Below are 18,480 nucleotides of genomic sequence, written 5' to 3'. Positions count from 1 at the left end.
TCTGCCCCTCAGAACCTTAATTATACTAGGGTAAGTCACTTGTTAGTAATAAGTAATGTAAACATTCTCATAATGTATAAGGTTTTAATGGCTATTTCACACATCGCAGATGGAGCAGAATTGTTATACACCATGGTAACAGGTTTTATTTCTTTTTTTATAACATGTTTGGAATCTACCTGCGTGCCTATCTGGTATAGCTTATCTGTATGCTTTCTTTATTTCTGTGCTGCTTTATTAGTTGGCTTGTTGCATTCCAATGTACAATGCAGCATTTCTGATTCTGTCTCAGAAGCATTGTTCTGCTGGATTCCTGTGTGATGAATGATAACCCAGCTGCTGCTCATTATATTCAAAGGCAATGCAACAGGAAATACATGCCCAGTCTTATGTTCATATACATACAAAATAATAACGTATAGCTTTCAACGTTTGTTATCAGTACTGACCATATATATATATATGTGCAAATGGCAAAAGTAGTAAATAATCTGTGTAGTTATTTCATACAGTAAGATTAATAAGGAGCATTAGAAATATTGGGGCATATAGTGTCTCATCAGGGGGTGCAGGATGCCAGACAAATGCATTCGTTTTTCAAAGTGTCAATCATTTACAGGGCAAAACTATGCCATGTAAATGATTGGCACCTTAAAAAAATGCAGACATTCCCGCACATTGGGCGAATTTGGATACTATTACATATTTAAATAGCAAATTTGTATATTAGTGACTATAGATCATAATAAAGAAATCACCTCTGCGTCCTACATACAGCCAATGATGCATCCTACTGTACATACAGCCAATGATGCATCCTACATACAGCCAATGATGCATCCTACATACAGCCAATGATACATCCTACTGTACATGCAGCCAATGATGCATCCTACATCCAGCCAATGATACTGTACATCCTACATCCAGCCAATGATACTGTACATCCTACATACAGCCAATGATGCATCCTGGATACAGCCAATGATGCCTCCTACTGTACATACAGCCAATGATGCATCCTACATACAGCCAATGATGCATCCTACATACAGCCAATGATGCATCCTACATACAGCCAATGATGCATCCTACTGTACATACAGCCAATGATGCATCCTACTGTACATACAGCCAATGATGCATCCTACTGTACATACAGCCAATGATGCATCCTACATACAGCCAATGATGCATCCTACTGTACATACAGCAAATGATGCATCCTACTGTACCTACAGCTAATGATGCATCCTACATACAGCCAATGATGCATCCTACTGTACATACAGCCAATGATGCATCCTACTGTACATACAGCAAATGATGCATCCTACTGTACCTACAGCTAATGATGCATCCTACATACAGCCAATGATGCATCCTACTGTACATACAGCCAATGATGCATCCTACTGTACATACAGCCAGTGATGCATCCTACATACAGCAAATGATGCATCCTACATACAGCCAATGATGCATCCTACTGTACATACAGCCAATGATGCATCCTACTGTACATACAGCCAATGATGCATCCTACTGTACATACAGCCAATGATGCATCCTACATACAGCAAATGATGCATCCTACATACAGCCAATGATGCATCCTACTGTACATACAGCCAATGATGCATCCTACATACAGCCAATGATGCATCCTACTGTACATACAGCCAATGATGCATCCTACATACAGCCAATGATGCATCCTACATACAGCCAATGATGCATCCTACATACAGCCAATGATGCATCCTACTGTACATACAGCAAATGATGCATCCTACTGTACCTACAGCTAATGATGCATCCTACATACAGCCAATGATGCATCCTACTGTACATACAGCCAATGATGCATCCTACTGTACATACAGCCAGTGATGCATCCTACATACAGCAAATGATGCATCCTACATACAGCCAATGATGCATCCTACTGTACATACAGCCAATGATGCATCCTACATACAGCAAATGATGCATCCTACATACAGCCAATGATGCATCCTACTGTACATACAGCCAATGATGCATCCTACATACAGCAAATGATGCATCCTACATGCAGCCAATGATGCATCCTACTGTATATACAGCCACTGATGCATCCTACATACAGCCAATGATGCATCCTACTGTACATGCAGCCAATGATGCATCCTACTGTACATGCAGCCAATGATGCATCCTACTGTACATGCAGCCAATGATGCATCCTACATAGTCAATGATGCATCCTACTGTACATACAGCCAATGATGCATCCTACTGTACATACAGCCAATGATGCATCCTACTGTACATACAGCCAATGATGCATCCTACATACAGCCAATGATGCATCCTACTGTACATACAGCAAATGATGCATCCTACTGTACCTACAGCTAATGATGCATCCTACATACAGCCAATGATGCATCCTACTGTACATACAGCCAATGATGCATCCTACTGTACATACAGCCAGTGATGCATCCTACATACAGCAAATGATGCATCCTACATACAGCCAATGATGCATCCTACTGTACATACAGCCAATGATGCATCCTACATACAGCAAATGATGCATCCTACATACAGCCAATGATGCATCCTACTGTACATACAGCCAATGATGCATCCTACATACAGCAAATGATGCATCCTACATACAGCCAATGATGCATCCTACTGTATATACAGCCAATGATGCATCCTACATACAGCCAATGATGCATCCTACTGTACATGCAGCCAATGATGCATCCTACTGTACATGCAGCCAATGATGCATCCTACTGTACATGCAGCCAATGATGCATCCTACATAGTCAATGATGCATCCTACTGTACATACAGCCAATGATGCATCCTACTGTACATACAGTCAATGATGCATCCTACTGTACATGCAGCCAATGATGCATCCTACATACAGCCAATGATACATCCTACATACAGCCAATGATACATCCTACATACAGCCAATGATACATCCTACTGTACATGCAGCCAATGATACATCCTACTGTACATGCAGCCAATGATACATCCTACTGTACATGCAGCCAATGATACATCCTACATACAGTCAATGATGCATCCTACATACAGCCAATGATACATCCTACTGTACATGCAGCCAATGATACATCCTACTGTACATGCAGCCAATGATACATCCTACTGTACATGCAGCCAATGATACATCCTACTGTACATGCAGCCAATGCTACATCCTACTGTACATACAGCCAATGATACATCCTACAGTACATGCAGCCAATGTTACATCCTACTGTACATGCAGCCAATGATACATCCTACTGTACATGCAGCCAATGATGCATCCTACATACAGCCAATGATACTGTACATCCTACATACAGCCAATGAAACTGTACATCCTACATACAGCCAATGATGCATCCTACATACAGACAATGATACTGTACATCCTACATACAGACAATGATGCATCCTACATACAGCCAATGATGCATTCTACTGTAGATACCGCCAATGATGCATCCTACTGTACATGCAGCCAATGATGCATCCTACTGTACATGCAGCCAATGATGCATCCTACTGTACATGCAGCCAATGATGCATCCTACATACAGCGAATGATACATCCTACATACAGCCAATGATGCATCCTACATAACATACAGCCAATGATGCATCCTACATACAGCCAATGATGCATCCTACATACAGCCAATGATGCATCCTACATACAGCCAATGATGCATCCTACATACAGCCAATGATGCATCCTACGTACAGCCAATGATGCATCCTACGTACAGCCAATGATGCATCCTACTGTACATGCCGCCAATGATGCATCCTACATACAGCCAATGATGCATCCTACTGTACATGCAGCCAATGATGCATCCTACATGCAGCCAATGATGCATCCTACATACAGCCAATGATGCATCCTACTGTACATACAGCCAATGATGCATCCTACTGTACATGCAGCCAATGATGCATCCTACTGTACATGCAGCCAATGATGCATCCTACTGTACATGCAGCCAATGATGCATCCTACTGTACATGCAGCCAATGATGCATCCTACTGTACATGCAGCCACTGATGCATCCTACTGTACATACAGCAATGATGCATCCTACATGCAGCCAATGATGCATCCTACATACAGCCAATGATGCATCCTACTGTACATGCAGCAAATGATGCATCCTACTGTACATGCAGCCAATGATGCATCCTACTGTACATGCAGCCAATGATGCATCCTACTGTACATGCAGCCAATGATGCATCCTACTGTACATACAGCCAATGATGCACCCTACTGTACATACAGCTAATGATGCATCCTACTGTACATGCAGCCAATGATGCATCCTACTGTACATGCAGCCAATGATGCATCCTACTGTACATGCAGCCAATGATGCATCCTACTGTACATGTAGCCAATGGTGCATCCTACATACAGCCAATGATGCATCCTACTGTACATACAGCCAATGATGCATCCTACTGTACATACAGCCAATGATGCATTCTACTGTACATACAGCCAATGATGCATCCTACATACAGCCAATGATGCATCCTACATACAGTCAATGATGCATCCTACTGTACATGCAGCCAATGATGCATCCTACATACAGCCAATGATGCATCCTACATACGGCCAATGATGCATCCTACATACGGCCAATGATACATCCTAAATACAGCCAATGATGCATCCTACTGTACATGCAGCCAATGATGCATCCTACATACAGCCAATGATACATCCTACATACAGCGAATTATGCATCCTACTGTACATACAGCCAATGATACATCCTACTGTACATGTAGCCAATGATGCATCCTACATACAGCCAATGATACTGTACATCCTACATACACCCAATGATACTGTACATCCTACATACAGTCAATGATGCATTCTACATACAGCCAATGATGCATCCTACATACAGCCAATGATACATCCTACATACAGTGAATGATACATACTACATACAGCCAATGATGCATCCTACATACGGCCAATGATACATCCTACATACAGCCAATGATGCATCCTACTGTACATACAGCCAATGATGCATCCTACATACAGCCAATGATGCATCCTACTGTACATGCAGCCAATGATGCATCATACATACAGCCAATGATGCATCCTACTGTACATGCCGCCAATGATGCATCCTACATGCAGCCAATGATGCATCCTACATACAGCCAATGATGCATCCTACTGTACATGCAGCCAATGATGCATCCTACTGTACATGCAGCCAATGATGCATCCTACTGTACATGCAGCCAATGATGCATCCTACTGTACATACAGCCAATGATGCATCCTACATACAGCCAATGATGCATCCTACTGTACATGCAGCCAATGATGCATCCTACTGTACATGCAGCCAATGATGCATCCTACTGTACATGCAGCCAATGATGCATCCTACTGTACATACAGCTAATGATGCATCCTACTGTACATGCAGCCAATGATGCATCCTACTGTACATGCAGCCAATGATGCATCCTACTGTACATGCAGCCAATGATGCATCCTACTGTACATGTAGCCAATGGTGCATCCTACATACAGCCAATGATGCATCCTACTGTACATACAGCCAATGATGCATCCTACTGTACATACAGCCAATGATGCATTCTACTGTACATACAGCCAATGATGCATCCTACATACAGCCAATGATGCATCCTACATACAGTCAATGATGCATCCTACTGTACATGCAGCCAATGATGCATCCTACATACAGCCAATGATGCATCCTACATACGGCCAATGATGCATCCTACATACGGCCAATGATACATCCTAAATACAGCCAATGATGCATCCTACTGTACATGCAGCCAATGATGCATCCTACATACAGCCAATGATACATCCTACATACAGCGAATTATGCATCCTACTGTACATACAGCCAATGATACATCCTACTGTACATGTAGCCAATGATGCATCCTACATACAGCCAATGATACTGTACATCCTACATACACCCAATGATACTGTACATCCTACATACAGTCAATGATGCATCCTACATACAGCCAATGATGCATCCTACATACAGCCAATGATACATCCTACATACAGTGAATGATACATACTACATACAGCCAATGATGCATCCTACATACGGCCAATGATACATCCTACATACAGCCAATGATGCATCCTACTGTACATACAGCCAATGATGCATCCTACATACAGCCAATGATGCATCCTACTGTACATGCAGCCAATGATGCATCCTACATACAGCCAATGATGCATCCTACTGTACATGCCGCCAATGATGCATCCTACATGCAGCCAATGATGCATCCTACATACAGCCAATGATGCATCCTACTGTACATGCAGCCAATGATGCATCCTACTGTACATACAGCAATGATGCATCCTACATGCAGCCAATGATGCATCCTACATACAGCCAATGATACATCCTACATACCGCCAAAAACACACAGGGTGCAGAATTTACGATCATTTAACCAAAAAGGAAAAAGCATCAGGGAACACGTTGCTGCATTTTGTGGACCAGTGTAATGTTTTTGTTGGACCATCTGAAGCATAGATATTCCCAATAACTGAAGACATTACAGGAAATGAACAATTGCTTTCTGGCTTTAAATATTCCTGTTTTGTTTATAGGTTGTGTTTAGCTGGGATGGGACCAGCGGCCGCCTTATCATTGATGGACTGAAAGCCCGCAAAGGAAGTTTGATGAAACACTTTGGTTTAGAAAACATGTCACTGCTCTATCTTGGTGGTGTTCCGTCTCTTAAAGTACAGGTAATGATTTCTTGTATTTTGGCTGTAATAGTAAATCAGAGATTGCCAATTAATAGTAATGGCACCATACTCGCATCACCAGGCGCATAGGAACGACCAGCATTTTCATGGGAACACCCATGAAATGCTGGGCGTTACCATGGGCTCTGTCCCCCGCCGCCCCACACACCGCGCCCGCACTGCTAGGTGTGAGCTGGAAGGTGACCAGGCAGTCCACTCAAACCCAACGTCTGCACATGCAGGGGAGTGTGTAAATCAGAATTGGGACCATTGTGTGGAACTACACAACTGTGTATTGTAATTGTCAACTTTTATGTGTATAAAGAGTAATAGATATTGCACACTTCCTGCTTTTTATGTCAGTGTATAGTAACAGATATTTGGGTACTTGTTTCCTAGCACGGCCACACCGATTTGTATCAGGGTGATCGTGTCGGATTTTTACATTGATTTTTACATTGAATCAAATGTGAATAGGGCCCCTGGGACCCTATTTTACATTGGATTCAATGTAAGTAGTGTCCTGACCCCCAATTTTACCCCCTCAACGCCACCCCACGATTGACGCCAACCCGAAGCGTGGCGAGCGCAGCGAGCCCGCGAGGGGCGGCGGTACGCGTCCTCCAACCTTTTCATACCCCTACTATCCACGTCGGCGTGGAGTTGAGAATATAAAGTGTGGCGAGCCACCGAGCCCGAAGCATGGCGAGCGGACCCGTATAACTTCACAGGTATACGCGTCCGCTCGCCACGCTTCGGGCTCGGTGGCTCGCTGCGCTCGCCACACTTTATATTCTCAACTCCACACCGATGTGGATAGTAGGGGTATGAAAAGGTCGGAGGACACGCACCGCCGCCCCTCGCGGGCTCGCTGCGCTCACCACTCTTCGGGTTGGCGTCAATCGTGGGGCGACGCTCACAATGGGGTTGGTTAACTTTTTAACCATGACGGGGCCATATACAATGTGAAATGGGTCATATTGGCCCATTTCACATTGCTTGCTATGTAAATGGACTAATCAAGTCCATCTCATCTTGTGCCATTATAATGGCACAAGACCGACGCGATGTTCCCGATTTCAATGTTAAAAATATTTTTACATTGAAGCCAATGGCAAAATCGCGTCCATCGCGTCGCGGGCCATGTTAATGCCCGCGACCGACGCGATGCTCCCGATTTTGCCTTTGCCGACAAAATGGACCTGATTTCAAAGGAAATCGGGTCCATCGCATCCATCATGTACCTTAACTTTAAGGTACACAATGGACAAGATTGTGGCCGTTTTAGGAAACAAGTACCGATATTTGTTACATTTATTGAAACAGAATAATGTATTATTAAAAACTAATTAAATCATTATGTCTTAGGGAATGCCTAAAAAGAGTTTTGCTGGCTGCTTGAGAAATGTGAAGATGAATGAGGTGACGCTGGACGGGCCAGCTAGAGTCATTGGTGTCACTCCATGTTTTCATGGTTCCTCGGAGGCTGGCATATACTTTGCTGAGGAGGCGGGACATGTAGCTGTAGGTATGTTGTTGTACCAGGGAATTGTGTTCCTTAGATACATCTGTTTATTGGCAAATAATTACCTTACCATTTCCTTCTTCTTTAAGATATCGCTGCTAACTTGGGACTGGAATTTGAATTTGTTTTTGATATCAGGCCACATAGCCCAGAATATGTTTTACTACATGTAGGAGATAATACAGGAAACAGACTAAGCCTATACAGTGACAATGGGAAGGTAAGAATAGAGATTAATGTAACATTATGTATAATGGACCTTTTACCATAAACTGACAACAGTTACTATAGGTTACCTGCAGTGGCGGTTTTTATATATGGGCTGCAGCCCCCCAGGTAAAATCCGCCACTGTGTGAAGCCAGATGCAATCTGTGACAATGCACTGGCTTCACTGTGACTGGCAGTGACTTCCTATTGGAAGTCTGACCTGCCAGTCACCCAAGGAAGTCCCATTGAGATGTGTTCCCTCCCTCCTGGACTGCCGCGCCTGCAACCCATAAAAACAAGGTTCTGCGCACACACAGTACAAAGGTTACCTGTAGTTTGTGTGGTTTAGCCATGCCCAGGGGTGTGGAACATGATTAAGGAAAAGGGCTCTGTCCCAACTTTTTAAAGTTTGAATTATTATACGGCCTACACACATGCCGATATTAAGGCATTTTCTAAGCGATTTTGCTTAGTTTGGCAAAGTCGCTTAGCAAATGCCCTCACATCGGTGTATGTGTGGGGGCTAAATCGGCAGCAGTGCGCGTCCCCGCGCGTCTTTATCGCTGGCCGAGATTGATGGACAGTGTCCATCAATCTCGGCATCGGCAGGGTTCTCCCACCGGAGAACACTGGCGCTGTCTGCTCGCTTAGCACACAGAGCTGACAGCTCGCTCTGTGTGTGGGCTGTCAGCTCTGTGTGCTATGCGATAGCGGCGCAGCACAGCCCGACCTAGCATAGCTAGGTAGCCCTGCACACATCGCTATGTGTGTAGGGCCCATTACTGTATGTGCAATATAGAATGTTTGTGTTTCGCAAAAGCAAGCCAAAGCTAAATCAGAGAAGACAATAGAAAGAACAGAATTGCCAAAACTGGTTGCAATAAAAACTATTTTCATACTTTTCTTTTGTATCATTTTGTCCAGGTGATTTTGTCTGTAATTAATGATGCTGGTGAATTCCTGGCCTCAGTTACTCCTTCAGGATTACTTTGTGATGGGGAGTGGCACACTGTAACAGGTAACACATACAGCATATCATTACATTTATGATTGTGCTGGTTTCTAGACACTCAGACACTGAAACCAGAAATTACACCTATTAATGTTGAAATCGCTGAAATATTGGTCCTTATATTCTGGTTGACTCGCAAGGCTGCGGAAGTCCCCCAGAACGCCCATGAAACTCTGGGCGTTCCCATAGGCAAATTCCCCGTCCCGCCTCCCCAAGCCCCTCCGCGCCCGCCACCCGGACTTCTGTGTAGCAGCAATGTAGGTGCTCGCACACAGCGGCTGCACATGTGCAGTTGCAAACAATCGGTCCCCCTTGTGAACGCGCGGGGGACCGATTGATTTAGGATAACCCCCATTATTAGCATCCCTCTATTAATCTTTAATATTTATTATCTGATTATTTTTTTGTGTGTGTTATAGGTCCCAAACCTCAATTAGGTGAGTCCACAGTTCCCTGACGGCCAATCTGATTAGTCAGTTGGCAATATCCCATTCTCCAGGGATTGGCTAGAAATCCCAAAGTTTCTGATCACTTTTTCTGGGCACCATTAGGCAGTAATAACCAGCTCATCAGACTGATTTAGTTTGGCTATAAGACTACCGCTTGGTAAAATGACAAAATCAGACTAATGGTGGGTACACACTGTGAGGTAACAGTGCAGGTTTTAGTGATATCCAGGCTTGAGCACAGGTGACTTAATTAGAATCTCAGGGATTCTGATTAAACCATCTGTGCTGAAGCCTGGATATCACTAAAACCTGCACTGTTGGTGTGCCTTGAGGACCGTGGTTGGGAATGCCTGCCCTAGAGTATCAGAATTTTTCCAAGGCACCCCTAGGCCCCAAAAAATGAATATCAAATTAAGTAGATTGTGTTTATGTGTGCTTCTTAGGTTCAGTTATGTGGTAAAAGGCAGGATTTGGTTCTGATTGTACACATTTTATGATTGGCAGCCACCAGCACTGGTTTTGTCCAGACATAATTGATCATAAATAATTTGAATTGGTCCTAGACGACCAACCCGAGGCACCCCTGCAAGTGTCCCGAGGCACCCCAGGGAGTCTAGGCGCACAGTTTGGGAACCACTGGCTTAGGAATGAGGCACAGATTGCTCCATGTGTATGCACCGGGACCGCATATTGCCATCGCCTTAATAGATCTTGACAACATGTAGTCAATATCTAGACAAATTGCCAGTGGTTTCCCCGGAGAACACTGGTTAGCACAGATCGACCTTGAAGATGGCAATCTAGCAAACCCTATGTGCTGAGCGATCTGACTAGACTAGATTGCTCGCCACACAAAATTCACACACAACTTCCCTTGTGTATGAGCATGAACCCTTCCAGCGCTGTCAAAACTACACTGTCGGCATCCTCAGAATGTTGAGATTTCACATGGCACCATTGAGAACCTGTTGACAGAATGGGTGTCAAGCTTGTTCATATTGACATTTTGAACCATGTTGACATTCTGATTTTATGGTGTTTACTGTCCACACTCTGATTATACCAGTATGACACATAGATCATAAAACCGAGGTCATTGCTCAGTGGTTCTCAAACTAGGTCCTCGGGACCCCACACAGGTCATGTTTTCCAGATCACCCGGCAGGTGCACAGGTGCATTCATTACTCACTGACACATTTGAGAAGATCTACAGGTGGAGCTAATTATTTCACTTGTGATTCTGTGACCTGCAAAACGTGCACTGTGTGGGGTCCTGAGGACTGAGTTTAAGAACCTGTGGTAGAACTGAATCAGCTGTCCTGAGCACCGCCATTTTGCACACCCTGTTTTTAAAGCAAAGGGAAGCATAAGCAATAATGTAATTTCAATAACACTGGGGCCGTTTCAGACCCGAATGATTTTTTATTTCTGTGCAAGCGCTTGCATAGCGAGGGGATTTGGGTGGCAGGCGGGTGTGCGTTTGCCGGGGCAACGTTAACCTGCTCGCTAATCTCTGAATATATGCAGCCTAGCGAGCAGACCTGCATTACCCCCATATTTATGACTTTAAGCACTATTCACAATTCAGCACCAGTCTTATACAGGGATCCTACCAGTGTATTGAGTGTTTCATGCAGCATCCCAACGCTCTGTAGACAGTCATTACCAGTCACACTACCAATTATCACTCACTCAGTGGGATTTATGTAATTAGTTCTGCAGAATTAGCCTCACACGGGATTAAAGGAACAGCATGAAACCAGATCGGGTAACAGACTTATGGCTGCAGCCTTGTGTGTGTGTATGTGCTTACATGTTGCTGAATTATTGCTGCACTTTTGTTCTACTTATTTGTAAGTGACATATTCAGCGTGTTCTGAGATGAATTACATAAGCATTGCTGACTGTTCATTTGTTCTTTTCTGCAGTGAGTCAAAAGCAAAATGCCGTGCAGCTATATATAGATAACCAATCCACCACCGCCGGCCCCAACTCTGCTCTGCGAATCAGCACTGCAGCCCCACTGTACATAGGAGGACTCCCAGGTAATGAGAACAAGCAGTGCATCACTGTACGGCGAAGCAGCTGGGCATGCCTCTGTCCCAACTTCACACACACATATATATACTGTATCATAATCTGAATCCAAATGTACTATACATATTAACCACTAGGCTAAAGAGTATGCAATGTTCACTGTTGAGCTATGTAAAATATTTTCTCATAGAATAAATGGTACAGTATAATTATTATTCTATTGCATATTATGCCAAACCCAGTCCTCAAGACACCCTAACAGTTCAGGTTTTAGGATTCTCCATAGCTGAGCATAGATGGTTGAATTAAAGGTACTAAGTAAATCATCTGTGTTTAAGCATTGCTGTTTTTAAAACCTGGACTGTTAGGGAGGATTTTAAATAGCCGCGGGATGTGGGTCTTTACCCAGTAACTCTGAGCTGCAAGGTTTACCCATCTGCGGGGACCTGTGGCAATTTTTAGGATGTCTATAGGGTATAGTGTTTAAGGGCCAGATGTATGAAGCGTCAAAAAGTGATAAAATGGAGAGTGATAAACAACCAGCCAATCAGCTCCTACCTGTGATTTTTCAAACTCAGCTCCTACATGACAGGTAGGAGCTGATTGGCTACGTGTTTATAACTCTACATTTTATCACTTTTTGGAGCTTGATATATCTGACCCTCCGTTACATTGTAGCTATGGTACTACCTACTTATAGAACATTTACTTTATCTCTATTATAGTTTAGTTTTATTTTCCTTTCAGTCTAAAATGTTCATCATTGGCAACACAGTGCTTCTTTCAGACTATAACTATGGATGTTCCACTGAAACTTATAATTGAGTGTAACTACTTAATATTGGAAAGTTGTCTGCCTATGCATTTGATGTAGCGGTCCAGCCCCTTGTCCATTAGTCAGTGTCAGAGTGTTCACCAGGTGTTTGTCTATTACAGCTTCCTTGGAACCACCGCAGCTCCCCGTGAAGAAATCATTTGTCGGCTGTATGAGGAACTTGAAAGTCAATAAGAAAGTTATCAACCTCAGTAAAGTGTCAGAGATCCACGGTGCCATCAGTCTTAGCAGATGTCCTGCGGCGTAACATTCATGTATAAGTCACGTATTGCTCACTGGGGAATATCCATATGGATCTGTTTGGAAATGCTACTAGACTTGCTCCTGCATTAAACATCCTTGCTGCAAATTAAAACAATATGGACGCACTAAACGCTAAACACTTCTAATCTACTCATTTGTGGTTTGTTCAGAGAGTCAAGTCAATCTTAAATGCAACTACCTCAATGAGAAGATCTGTTAGTTATCTGTCACTGAAATGATGGCTTGTGGTAGAATTTACTGTTTATTATGTGAGAGATTATATGGTGCTGGGAATGGGCATATATGGCCGATATGAAGCTTGTTTTGTCGCATACAGGATCCATACTTCCTATTATGTATTGTATCACCTAGGTGACATACAGTACGGGTTGTGGACAGTGGCGGCTCCTGCTATAGGACTGCAGCCCCTCCAGTCAAAATCATAACACCAGAGACACAAACCAGACAGACGGCACCAGAGCTCCGGTGCTTCCCCCCGTGGGCCCCCCCCCCACCTCTGGAGCTGGCTGACTGTGTCTCTGACACGCTGGTAACCTCCTCTCACAGGCTCCATGAGGCAGCAAGGGCAGACACAGCAACAGCCCAGCCCTGTGGGGAGGAGCACAGCATGTAGTAGATTCCTAATATTGGAAGCTGCTACTACAAATCATAAACAGAGCTGGAAACTCCTCCCCCTCTTAGTCTGCCAGTACATGGAGCGATGCCAGCAATAGCTTCCAACAGGAAGCCATTCTGTGCAAATCGCCAGAGCTACAGTGCTTCCATGGGCTGCTGTCTTTGCAGCCCTGAACAATTCTCTGCAGTGAGCATGCCCAGACTTCAGTGAGTCACTCAGTGTGATGCAGCTGAAGGAAGGTACGCATTGCACCAGAGAGGTGCATAGAAGTTTATTTTATCTTAATATTTGTTTGTAGATCTTTATTAAGAGTATCATTTTGTGTACTTTAATTAATATAAAAGTTACTAAAAGTGCGTAGTTTGCTCTGTACCTGTGTTTGTGTGCATATGAGTACATCATTTATTTACAGTACATGCACACAAACACTTGTACAACGCAAATCAAACTAATACCCTGCAAATAATTAATGACTGTTTGCAACAAGTCAAATTAAGTCTAAAGGCCGGAGCTGCCACTGGTTATGGAGAAATGAGGCTGCAATACAGCCCCTCCACACAGGGACATGTATGACGCTTTGGTGTCACATGACTAACATGCAATCACATGACATTGCAAACGCACAGCTATGGTAGGACAACATTTTTTTAACTGAATAAACAATGTGGTAACCCAGTGATGGCTAACCTTGACTCTCCAGCTGTTGTTGAACTACACATCCCAGCATGCCCTGCTACAGTTTCACCTTTGGCCATGCTAAAACTGATGCAGGGTATGCTGGGATGTGTAGTTCAACAACAGCTGGAGTGTCAAGGTTAGCCATCACTGTGCTAACCATTCCGTGGCTGCAAGTACTACAACGCTGCCATCATGAAATATTTATATACTATGAAAAACGTGATTTAATGAAATGTAAATATATTATTGTATATAAATAGAGGGCGAGAAAAAGAAACATTTGGATAATTGTGTGGAAGTTTTTAGATACACATTAAATAGTAGTAAATGTAGGTGGGGAGTTTTTTTGGGAAATAAACACTTATTATATTAAGTATATAATTATTATTGGAGTAAGCAATTATTGTTGTTATTATAAATCCCTACAGAGAGCTGTGATTACACAGAACAGCCTCTCCTCATGCAATAAGAGAGTTACATGGGATCATACAGGTAACAGATAACATTGCTTTAATAAAACTCTTACAACAGCTATTACAAGTAAACTTATTTATTGTGGAAAGAAGTCAACAGCAGCAGGTACTGTATTCACTCCAGTTAAGTCAAATGTTGAAGTAAATATTCTGTTATTTGGGTCATAAAATCAATCAGAGTCAGTCAAATGAAGGTTAGGGTCTGAGAATACACGCACCAGTTGTCACGAGTTTAGTTGTTTTAGAATGTGTGAAACTGAAGAAATGGTTAGGGGTGAAGTTATTCGGATGAGCAGGGGGTGAGGATGTCAATCTGTGGTGATGCGTTCATATACTCATCATGCATTTTGGTGTCTGTGCTAGGCTTGGAGCAAAGCACTATGGCCCTTATTCAGATCTGATCGCAGTACAAATTTGTTCTCAAAATGGACAAAACCATGTGCACTGCAGGTGGGGCAGATGTAACATGTACAGAGAGAGCTAGATTTGTGTGAGTTATTTTGTTTCTGTGAAGGGTAAATACTGGCTGCATTATTTTTACACTGCAATTTAAATGTCAGTTTCAACAAACCCCACCCAAATCTAACTCTCTCTGCACATGTTACATCTGCCCCACCTGCAGTGCACGTTGTTTTGTCCATTTTGAGAACAAATTTGTACTGCGGTCAGATCTGAATAAGGGCCTATGACTACGTTTCGTTCAAGATGTTCCAAACAAAAAAATGCAGTAAAAACCCAGTTTTGGGGGTTTTTCCGCATTTTCATATGCAGCAAAGCCCCACCTCACGGGCTTCGCTGCGGGGGTTACGGTAGTTCTAGATGGCGTAACCCCATGGAAGCCTATGGGCTTCCCTTCGCGTCCCCCGCCGCCCCGCGCGCCCCCCGCCGATCCTTGCCGCCCCCCTCCCCTGTGTCCAGGCAGCCTCCTGCAGTGCTGCCCGGACCAGTGACCTCCTCCTCCCTGCACCCCTTCCGAGTGCAGGGAGGAAGAAGCGGAGCCTTCGGGTAAGGGTTCAGGGAGGGAGAGGGGACCTGATGCGCATCGCCGAGCATCGCCTTTGCATTAATAATCGCATATGTTACTGCATATGCGTTTATTAACAATGCGAATGCCGGCGATGTGCACCAGGGGTTATTAGAGAATCCCGCCCTACATCAACTCAGAGACTGACATCCCCCCCTTTGCTCTCCATCTCCTCTGCAGGTGAATGGAATATTGACTTACAGTGGGGAGTAAATGATATGTGTGGGGTTAATGAGGTGGGAAGGAAGAAGGGTAAATTCAGAGATGGATGTCAGAATTACAGAGGCTGCAGAAGGTAGAATACATTGCTGGGGAATGTGGGGAACATGAATGAGGGGAAAGGGAAGGAAAGCTTTTTGTTCTTTTGGGACAAATAAATGTGGCTTCCTTAATGAAGGTAGGAATAAAGAGAGCAGCATGCATACATACAAATACCATATCTCCCAAATGCCCCAGTCTTGGATGGTACTGTATGATATTTCTAGGTATTGATCTATATACTGTATGCTGCTTCTGGGACAGGCATGGAGCATGTCCTGCACACAGCACAGAGGGAACCAAACACACAGCCTGCTGGAGTAGATGGGTGGGGAGGGAGTTACCTGTCAAACCTCATTGTCATGGCTCTTGCCTGGGTCATTCTGGATAAGATCCCATATATGTTTTGGTAAATTGCTGTAATTCTTATAGGTAATATGTAGCTTTTGAGCTTTCATGAGAGGGTGGCAGAAATAATAAAGAGCCATAAAATGGGACTTAGTGAATTTTTGAGCAAATAACATGCGGACTGAATCCAGTGCACAGTACTCTGCCTACAGTACTTCAGTCATTATTACTGTACTTTCCTTTGTTAGGATCCTGCGTATCTAGGACACTGTTCCATCTGTATGCACACTCCGTCATTATCGCATTTGTAGTTACAGTATTACATTTGTTCAGCTCTAAAATCCCAGACTGGAGATTAAACATCATTAATTCCTTAGCCTACACTTCTTTTTATCTAAAGTCTTTGAACTTCAAATTGAATCTACAGTATAGTATTTAAGTGTACATTGCACATTGTGAATACAGATATAAATACATAACAAAAAAAAAAGCGAAGACAATATTCTGTAGCCCATCAACAGAATCCATAGGCACTTAAAACTGGGAAGGGGGGGATAGGGGGACTCACCATACACCCAAATATTAAAATTATATCCACTGAATGTACTAAGGCCCCCATACATCAGTACGACCTGGTCGTGTGCAGGTCGCAATGAGCGATCGTACAGGTATGTGGTTAAAGGCACGTACTGTATGATCCGCTTGCGACCGCAATGAGATCCAACGGATCAGACGTGCAGCACATGTGGATCATGTACACATCGCTCTGGTGTATGGCCAGCTTTACAGGGGTTCCGTAGCTTATTTTAAAGATACCTGCAGTGCTTTCCCTGTTTCTCTGCAGTAGCGATGGAGTTAGCCATATAGTCTATAGGCTACATATCACACAACTTACTGGGAGAGAGATTATACAGAATTATCCCCAGTAACAGCCACTGGTGCATGTACACTGTCCATGCATGGGAGGTAGGTCTTCAGCATAAAGTAAAGGGATCCCTGATGCCATCACTTTGCTTACAGATAACACATTATTAGAATGGGCTTCTATCAAAGAAGATATTTAAAAAAAATTCCAAGTTTAGAACAGATCTCAGAAAATAGCTACTCCTACTCCTAAGCGGGCTGCCCCTGGAGCGTGCGGTGGTTTCAGTGCCGGCTGATAACTGTGCTGTCAGGGATGAGGAGTCACTTACCCGCAACCCCCTCATGACTGCTTATGCTAATTGTAAATTGTGATAGAAAAATTTGTGGGGGTTCTAAGAAAGAAACAAAAAAGCAGAAGCAGAACAACATTTTTGGTAAACAGAAATGAAAACAGTTAAGTTCAGATAAATCTACTATAGCTTCATCCCCAATCCATTTTCGTTTCATACATAACCACTCAATTTTTGTGTAGAAGTTTATGGGGGAAAAACATAGTTTTTGTCCTCCCAATAGAAATCATGAGGTGGACAACTGCCCCGTTCAATTGTGGTGACAACGGCTGTGTGACGGTGGTGAGGTGCTGAGGGCTTGGGGAGAGGAAGGGCGTGGGTTTCAACCCTCTGGCCTGGTCTGGACTCTGTGGGAAGGCACTCCTGGTCTGAAGTGACTGGAGGAGCTTCTTCTGTCATTAGCTATGCAGCAATCTGTCACAGCCCAGCAGGTGATATCTGTCTTCTGTAGGTGGTTTGGGAATTAAAGCTTGTTTTTTTTTTTTGTTGTTTTTTTTTGGGGGGGGGGGGGGGGGGCGATGAAACAATGTGTTATTTTTGTCCTATAGAAGTCATAATTGAATATAAGTGTCTTTTTTGTGTAGGCCAATGTGTGTGGTTTCCTGTGGGAGCTAATGTGAAATGCTTTTTCCCTGTTGGGACAATGTATAAAAACTTTTATATAAA

At 43.5% G+C, this 18,480-nt stretch overlaps 1 protein-coding gene across 2 annotated transcripts in view; it reads left to right on the top strand.

Annotated features, from left to right (window-relative positions):
* Positions 1-15,350, top strand: part of LAMA3 (laminin subunit alpha 3) — a 208,285-nt gene extending 192,935 nt beyond the window's left edge. Inside the window, exons 72-77 of one of the 2 annotated variants that reach the window (XM_083187511.1) lie at positions 6,732-6,872; positions 8,241-8,400; positions 8,487-8,617; positions 9,530-9,623; positions 11,996-12,112; positions 13,041-15,350. In XM_083187511.1, coding sequence (XP_083043637.1) covers positions 6,732-6,872; positions 8,241-8,400; positions 8,487-8,617; positions 9,530-9,623; positions 11,996-12,112; positions 13,041-13,186 — 789 coding nt within the window. In that variant the 3' untranslated portion in view covers positions 13,187-15,350. The remainder of the gene's footprint in view (positions 1-6,731; positions 6,873-8,240; positions 8,401-8,486; positions 8,618-9,529; positions 9,624-11,995; positions 12,113-13,040) is intronic. The other variant, XM_083187512.1, reaches the window with a different exon arrangement.
* Positions 15,351-18,480: the final 3,130 nt, after the last annotated feature.

This window comes from Crinia signifera, chromosome 5, assembly GCF_055691185.1.
Source record: "Crinia signifera chromosome 5, ASM5569118v1, whole genome shotgun sequence".
NCBI lineage: Eukaryota > Metazoa > Chordata > Amphibia > Anura > Myobatrachidae > Crinia > Crinia signifera.
Note: the sequence above shows the minus strand (reverse complement) of the source record. Positions and strands in the feature narration are given on the sequence as shown.